This window comes from Rhinichthys klamathensis, unplaced genomic scaffold, assembly GCF_029890125.1.
Source record: "Rhinichthys klamathensis goyatoka isolate OS25496 unplaced genomic scaffold, OSU_Roscu_1.1 h1tg000424l_1, whole genome shotgun sequence".
Taxonomy (NCBI): domain Eukaryota; kingdom Metazoa; phylum Chordata; class Actinopteri; order Cypriniformes; family Leuciscidae; genus Rhinichthys; species Rhinichthys klamathensis.
The window spans coordinates 438,977-447,735 of record NW_026606922.1 but is presented as its reverse complement, the minus strand read 5'-3'; the positions used below and the strand labels follow the sequence as shown (position 1 = coordinate 447,735).

Below are 8,759 nucleotides of genomic sequence, written 5' to 3'. Positions count from 1 at the left end.
AGCAGCAACACAGCAGATCTCATATGCCAAAATCAAGCTTATGTACTGGAATATTCCATTCCCATGCAATAAATGCTAGTCGAAATAATTCACTGCGAGAGATGTCATGACTGACATTTATAATATTTATGTAATATTCCAGCATTAATGTTTTTAATAGTTTTAGTTAATTATAATAACCCTACTATATCTTTATGTAACAGTTTGGTCTACAGCACGCGCAACGAGACTAGGAACTCAGAATAAGCTTTATTCAAACTTCTGCACCTCTAATTGGAAGTTACGCACTTGAATAAAATTAGATTTCTGTCTACAAAAACATGCAAAGTGTCGTGATTATGGACTCTTATTTTTGATATTCTGGTTTCCCTTAGTTCCTGTTTTCCTGCTCCGTTTAGTTTCTGTTTCCGATTATGTCCTCGTTTGTTCCTTTGGTTACATATTATCTGTGTTGTGATTCCTGTCTTGTGTTCTCTTACGAGAGTATCTCTCGTACTGCGTAATATCTTACGCTATGGGGAAAACTCTTTTCCACGAGATATTGAAACCAAAAATTATCGCTTTGCAGCAGCAAGCAGACATAAGCGAGACAGCTCGCGCGCCTATTGGCTGCCCTGCGGCAAAAGCAGCAGCCTATCGAGAGCCGCTCTGCACAACGTCATGACCAATGGGGGCACTTCGCGCCCATTTCGTCACGTCCCGCCAGAAAGGGCGTGGTCTTGCCCTATAAAGGCGGACGACAGGCTGATACAAACTGATTTTCATCACGCATCGCTGGATCCGGAGTGAGAAGCCGCGCTGTCGACGCAAGCCTTCAGCGGGACGAGCCCTTGAGCCTGAAGTCGCTGGCCTTCACCTCGCCGCCTTCAGCCACCATACCTGCTGCACTTTCCGGCGCCTATATCCTTTTTACTCTGCTGAGAGTGTTTGTTCGCCGTTGCAACTCACACTTCTCCCTAAAACCTCTAAAAGAGCTGCGTCTTTTTAAAGATGCCTTCCTGTGGCTCGTGCCGAGCCCAACTCAGCAACGGGGACCGCCATGTCATCTGCGTTTCTTGCCTGGGTAAGGATCATGCGGCTCTCGCGCTCACTGAGGGCGGATGCCCCCATTGTGAGCTGTTGCCTATGGTGACTCGGAGGACTCGCCTGGCATCAATCTCAGAGCCTGCACCGCCCGCTGTGGTCCCGCGGTGTAAGAAGCGTGGCGCCCAGCGCGCCCCCGAGCTCTCTCGGACAGTGAGGATTGGGCGAGCTCTGTGGACCTCCCCCCGCTACCCGCCAGCCCTCTGGGAAATGAGCCGGCATTGAGTCTGAGCTGATACGTCTGCTCACTCAAGCCGTGGAAAACATCGGCCTCGACTGGGAGGCGCCCACGCCACCGGCGTGAAACAGGCTGGATGGACGCTTTCTCAGGAAAGACGAAGCTCCGTCTCAGTCAAGACCCGCGCCCTTCCTCCCTGAACTACACGAGGAAGTGGCGAAATCATGGAACGCCCCCTTCTCCGCCAGGCTGCGTACCTCCGTCTCTGCTGCATTCTCCACTGTGGATGGTGCGAAAGATAGAGGGTACCTCTCCATTCCTCCTGTGGAGGCAGCTGTAGCTTCCCATCTTTGACCGCCCTCCGCTGGACGGCGCGCTCAGACGGCGCTACCCTCTAAAGCCTGCAGAGTGATGTCAGCCATGCACGGTCGCGCCTACGCCGCTTCCGGGCAAGCAGTTTCAGCACTGCACACAATGGCGATCCTGCAGATCTTCCAAGCCGACCTTCTCCATAAACTGGACGAGGAAGGACCGGGAGCGATCTGCGTGGCGGATTTGAGAAGCGCGACAGACCTCACTCTACGCGCTGCAAAGGCCGCTGCACAGGCCATCGGGCGAAATATGGCCTCTCTTACCGTAGCTGAGAGAAACTTGTGGCTAACACTGTCTGAGATGACGGATGCTGAGCACTCCGTGTTCCTCAACACGCCCATCTCGCCAGCGGGCCTCTACGGATCTGCCGTCACAGATTTCGTGGACAGATTCGTCGAGGTGCAGAAAACATCGCAGGCTATGAAGCACTTCCTGCCGAAGCGCTCGAGCTCCGCTACAGGCCGCCCGAAGCAGCCGCCTGGCCGCAGCTCCCAGCCGCAGTCTACAACACCCGCCGCCGCTTCACAGCGCCGCCAGGCCCGAGACCAAAGACCGCGCTCTCGCTCTGCTGGACGCCGCCCCCCTCAGCGTGGGCCCCGGCCGAGGATTGAGATCAACCCCGAGGTCTCAAAGCCTTCCTAGCATCTCTAGGAAAGCGACGGTGTTCAAATCCCGCTGCGGCCGGTTTTTCACCAAAACTTCTCGCTCGTTCAGTTCCAAGCAATGTGACTGTTCCAGTGTATTTTGCAGTGAGCAAGCTGGTTTCACAGCCCGCTTGCCTGCACACAAAAGCCGTTTTTACGGCTACCCAGATAAATCCAATAAAGAGTGTATTTTCTGGTGTCCCGGCCACGGCCGATGGTGTTATGAGTGTCGTAAGAATGCCCACGTCCCAGTGCCCATTCCCACACCCAGACACAGCCTGCCACGGTGCAGGGCTAGCACAAATAAAATCGATTCATATCGATTGTGCAAACAATGTAGTGAACGCGCCCATGTCACAATGCCCGCTTACACTACACGATACGTGTCCTCTGGTTTCTGTAAAAACGAAACTAACACACATTCGGTCGGCGCGAGCCGACAGTGTTCTCAGTGCAGTAGATGTGCCCGTGGTCCCGCGCCCACATTCTCTCACAGACACGCCGAATCCCACGGGATTCGCCCCGCTCGTTTTCTTTGCACAACCCGTCATAGAGAAACTGAGCGCGGCCAGGCTGCCCGCTGTCATCAGTGCACCCCCCGCCTCGAACGCTGTAAACACAGCGCTGAGTTCTCAGCACAACGGGGCTCTCGAGCCGCCGTTATGCCGCGGCCAGAGCCCAGATTTAATTCGGCCCCTAGCTATTCACGCAGATGCGTGGTCAAAGCTTCCCGGGGTATCAGAATGGGTGCTGAACACTATAAAGAGAGGCTATTCGCTACAATTCGCTCGACGCCCCCGCCCGTTATACAGCGCGCGCCGAAACCACGGTGAAAAACGAAGTATCTCATCTACTTCGAGCCGAGATAGCGAAACTTCTGAGCAAAGGGGCTATAAAACCTTTATCTCAGGCTCAGAGCGAAGGGGGCCTATACAGCAGATATTTTCTGGTACCGAAAAAGGATGGGGGTCTCAGACCCATTTTAGATCTGCGACAGCTGAACAGAGCACTTGTAAAGCGCCAGTTCAGAATGCTTACAACCAGGAAAATCCTCGCGCAAGTGCGCCGAGAGGACTGGTTTATGTCAATAGATCTAAAAGACGCCTATTTCCAAATACAAATAGCGTCCCATCACAGGCGATTCTTGAGATTCGCCTTCGAGGGCCAGGCATATCAATACACAATCCTGCCGTTCGGCCTGTCCCTAGCACCCCGTACATTCACGAAGTGCATGGACGCGGCTCCCGCACCCCTGAGACTCCGGGGCATGCGAGTTTTGAACTACTTGGACGATTGGCTGATTCTAGCTCGATCTCACTCAGAGCTCAAAGAACACAGGGCCACATTACTCGAGCACCTCGAGAATCTGGGCCTCACAGTCAATTGGGCGAAAAGCTCGCTGTCTCCCAGTCAGAATGTTTCTTTTTTGGGAACAGTGCTGGACTCGCTATCCATGACAGCACGCCTGTCACCGGAGCGCGGACTAAGCATTCAGCGCGTCGCGAAATCCTTCCGCCACGGCTCTATAGTCCCGCTCAAAGGTTTCAGAAAATGCTGGGCCTAATGGCCTCAGCAGCCTCCGTACTCCAGCTGGGCCTGCTTCGCATGGGCCCACTGCAGTTCTGGCTGAAAGCGCGAGTTCCGCCCCGGGCATGGACAGCTGGTCTGTTTCGCCTCAAGGTCGATCTAAAGTGCTTTTCGGCTCTGAAACCTTGGAAAATGACCGACTGGTATCAGTCAGGTGTGAGTCTGGGGACTCCCTCGAGTGTGAGGGTGGTGTCTACGGACGCCTCCACCTCGGGATGGGGAGCGCTGCTCGAGGGCAGACCGCTTGCTGGCCTGTGGTCAGAACGGGAAAAGCTCCTTCACATAAACTGCTTGGAAATTATAGCAGTCGACAAAGCGCTACGGCGCTTTTGTCCCCAGATAAAAGGCCACCACGTCTTGGTTCGGTCGGACAACATGTCAGTGGTGGCCTACGTAAATCACCAGGGTGGCATCAGGTCCCGAAACCTTTACAGGCTGACGGAACGCCTCCTGGTCTGGGCCCAGCACAACCTGCTCTCACTGAGAGCAGCGCATGTGCCTGGTCACCTGAATGTGGGGCCAGACAGACTGTCCAGAAACAATGTCCCAGCAGGGGAATGGTCGCTGCACCCGCAGACGGTCCAACTGCTGTGGGAAACGTTCGGCAAAGCGCAGGTGGACCTGCTCGCGTCCCACGAAAACGCTCATTGCCAGAACTTTTTCTCGAAAAGCAGAGACGCGCTGGCCCATGTCTGGCCCTGCTGTCCCCTATATGCTTTTCCCCCTGTCTCGCTCCTGCCTCAAGTGTTGGAACGAATCAGGGAAAACGGATACCCAGTGCTGCTCGTGGCTCCGCTCTGGACAAACCAGACTTGGTTCCCTGTCCTGATGCAGCTGACCAGCACTGCCCCGTGGCCTGTGCCACTGAGGAGAGACCTCCTCTCTCAGGCAGGGGGCTCGATTTGGCATCCTCGCCTGGATTTGTGGTCCCTGCACGCATGGGCCATCAACGGGTACCCGCTGACCTCCCGGAGGGAGTGTTAAACACGATCACGCAGGCTAGAGCTCCGTCTACTAGACGACTCTACTCCTCGAAATGGTCTGTGTTCTCTGCTTGGTGTTAAGCTCAGGGCTTGTCACCCGTAGACTGCGGGGTTAAGGAAGTGCTTGCCTTCCTTCAAGAGCTGCTGGATAAGGGCAGAACCCCTTCCACGCTCAAAGTGTACGTGGCGGCCATAGCAACGTTTGCAAAACCGGTGTCTGGCCATTCGCTGGGAAAGAACGACTTAGTTGTGCATTTCCTCTGGGGTGCTCGGAGATTGAACCCTCCCAGGCCCCCTTCAGTCCCGATGTGGGACATTTCCGTGGTGTTGGAAGCCATGAAAGGTGCCCCATTCGAGCCGATCCATTTGTCAAACATGAAGCATCTGTCTTTCAAAACGGTGTTTCTTATGGCTCTCGCTTCAGTGAAGCACATAGGGGACTTACAAGCGCTTTCGGTAAGCCAGATGGATAGTCGATGCCATAGCGCTGGCCTACACCTCCAAGGGCCTACAGTGCCCCTCGGGTGTCAGAGCGCACTCCACGAGAGGCGTGGCCTCTTCGTGGGCATGGTCTAGCGGGATTACCCTGCAGGATATCTGTACGGCCACGGGCTGGGCCTCGCCGTCTACATTTATAAAATACTAAAACCTCGAGGTTCCCGCCTTACAAGCTAAGCTTTTGGCGGTCTAAAATTCAGTACTATCTGCCCCGCTGTGTTGGCCCAGATGCTGAGTTGGGCCTGCGTATTGCTCACTGACCGATACAGCAGCCCTACGAGTGTTGACACATGTATAGCCACCCAGTTTAGGCTGAAACCTTTTCACCCTGGCTGCGTGGTGTCATATCTGTATGATTAGCTCCTCTGGATGCTACTTTATAAGGAATGACGCTTTTAGCCCCTCTTCCTTCACTCTCTGTGAGCCTATGGTGATTATGCACTACATGCGCCCCGGGCTTCTGCCCTTGGGACTTTGGTGTTGGATCCCTATATGCACGGCGTGTTACACTGTGTTCCCCATAGCGTAAGATATTACGCAGTACGAGAGATACTCTCGTAGGAGAACGTACTCGGTTACTAACGTAACCTCGGTTCTCTCTAGAGAGGGAACGAGTACTGCGTATCTTGCCGTGCTTAAACATACGCTCTGGTTCGCTTCAGTGATGAAAACCAGTTTGTATCAGCCTGTCGTCCGCCTTTATAGGGCAAGACCACGCCCTTTCTGGCGGGACGTGACGAAATGGGCGCGAAGTGCCCCCATTGGTCATGACGTCGCGCAGAGCGGCTCTCGATAGGCTGCTGCTTTTGCCGCAGGGCAGCCAATAGGCGCGCGAGCTGTCTCGCCTATGTCTGCTTGCTGCTGCAAAGCGTTTTACATTGATTAAAAATTAAGGATAATTTTTGGCTTCAATATCTCGTGGAAAAGAGTTTTCCCCATAGTGTAAGATATTACACAGTACTCGTTCCCTCTCTAGAGAGAATCGAGGTTACGTTAGTAACCGAGTACGTTCCCCTTGTCTTGTGTGGACTTTTGTTATGTCCTGTTCTTTGCCATGTTTTGTAGTCCTTTGTAGTTTTTCTCGTTTATTAGTCTTCCCAGGTGTTTCTGATCAGCCATGCCTCCTTGTTATCTTGTTTAGCTTGTTTGCCTTTGGATTTAAGCCCTGTGTCTAGTTCAGTCTTTGTGAGTTCTTGATGTTGTAATGTTGGTTGTTCTGTTCCCGAGTCTTGTTCCTGAGCCTATGCCTAGTGATGGCCAAATGAAGCGTTTCGAAGCATTATTGCTTTCTGATACAATTGACCTTTAGCCGGCCCCTCGCCCAAAACGGCCATTGTCCAATCACACATCATAGCAACCGTTACTATGTGAGCAGGTCCGTCAAACATTGAAACCAAGCAAGATGGTGAAGCGGTGCGCCCACGGCGTTTGTAAATCGGACACTAGGTACCCCGAGAGATTGTCTGGAGGAGTTGTGTTCTTTCCGTTTCCAAAGCCGAAAACACAACTTGAGCGGTGCCTACAATGGATAAAAACAGTGTGGACGACCCCACTCCCAGTTAAATGTGTCGAACATGGTTAACTGAGACTGAGACACTGAGATTAGTCAAAGAAACATGGAGAAAGCAGATCAAGAGGATCCACAAAGGAATTGCCTTTTCTAAAGGGTTGTTGTTAACATGATATTTTCGGGGGGAAATGAGCAGCAGTCAACTAGCAGTGCAGCACCCGTAGACTACAGTTTAGAGGAGTGCACGTTCGCAACGGGGAAAGCATGAAGCTTACTTGACAACATCAGTTCATATATCAATATCGTAACGAATAGAAATAACCTTAAATAATGTATGGTTATCTGCATCTTTCCATCTCTTATGTATAGTTACTTTTCAAACACGAAAATCGCATTCAGCATGACACACAAGCGGTTGCCGTGATAAGTTAATGATCAACCTGCTTGTTAAAGCAAGTGTTGGTAAAAAAAAGCATGCATGAAGCTAATAAAATGTTTTTTTTATTTTTTTTATTAAAGTACAGTTAAAAGTATTTTTTCAAGTATAAATAATAACATGTCAACATAGTAGTATATAGGCCTACTGCAAGTGCAAATATAATATATAAATAGTAAACTATAAGTATAATGTTAAGTTCACTTAAAGAAAACTTTCAGTAAACTACTAGTTTTCTACAATTATTAAAAAAGTAAACTACTAGTATACCCATACATTCACTTGCAGTACAAATGAGAAACGTAATTTTGAACTAGTTGTGCACTTAAAGTTTACTACTGTTACACTTATAGTACACTTAAACATATACTTTTATATACTAAAAGTGGGCCAATTTAGTCCCAAGCGGTATTAAAATATAGTACACTTACAAGTTTACTAGTACATATTGACATTAGTATACTTACTGCATAATGTATACTTAAAAATATACTTGAACATTACTTAAGTATACTTCATAAAATTAAATTGAAGTATACTTCTTTTTCGTAAGGGTATTTATTCCTGTATTCCGGTTCCAGAGTCTTGTTCTTGAGCCTATGGCTGAATTTGTGAAGTTGAGTTTATTTAATTAAAGAATCCTGCTTCCTCCTATGATTCAACCACATCATTACAATCTGCACCTGTCTGTCATTATGTTTGCCTTGTATTTACTCCGAATACTCCCTGTTATGTTCAGTTCTTTGTTGGTTCTCGTATGTTTAGTGGTTTGCATTTTGTTACCATCGTTTGCAATGTTACCCTTGACCGCTGTTTGAGATATGTCAGATATATCTGTGACAATCGAAACTGTCACATGCTGTTAGTATCTCAACTTGTTTTGAAACGGCAACATTCCTTTAACATCATGACTTTTGTAAATGATATGTTATTCACATGTGAAAATATATGTGGAAAATATATGTGAAAACAAATGGAAAGGAAAGTGTTGGGTATGACAGCAATGTTGTGTTCAACATAATTTTTTGTATGTAAAACAAATGCAAAATAAAAGCTTCATTAATATTAATGGGCCAGATATTGCAAATAATAATAGTGAGTTCAATAATTAAATCATTAATTTCATAATGAAATCAATTTTACTGTAAACAGTTCTTTAGGGCGATGGTGGAACTTATGTGTAAAGTATCTTTAAAAAAGTCATCTTTTGTGTATTTTATCAAGTTGAATTTAAATCATCATTAAAAAAAAGCATCAAACATTTTTTTGTAGCCTATATAAAGCTAGTGTAGAACTTGAATGGAAAGCTAAAGTGTGATGCAAAAATGATGCATATATATTTAAGTAAATCCAACACATCCTTTTTACCAGTGTAGTACTTCTGAAAAAAATGTGACAAAAAGAAAGTTCCAGTCTCTAAAGGATCATTCATGAAGCCACCTTCGTGATAATCCTCAGTGTGTGTGTT

The 8,759-nt window shown here is 48.8% G+C and overlaps 1 protein-coding gene across 1 annotated transcript in view; it reads left to right on the top strand.

Annotated features, from left to right (window-relative positions):
- The first annotated feature begins 1,735 nt into the window (after nucleotides 1–1,735).
- The window catches only part of LOC130071010 (macrophage mannose receptor 1-like), a 62,709-nt gene continuing 55,685 nt past the window's right edge, over nucleotides 1,736–8,759 (top strand). Inside the window, exon 1 of the mRNA XM_056235615.1 lies at nucleotides 1,736–2,032. Within this exon, the coding sequence (XP_056091590.1) occupies nucleotides 1,736–2,032 (297 nt within the window). The remainder of the gene's footprint in view (nucleotides 2,033–8,759) is intronic.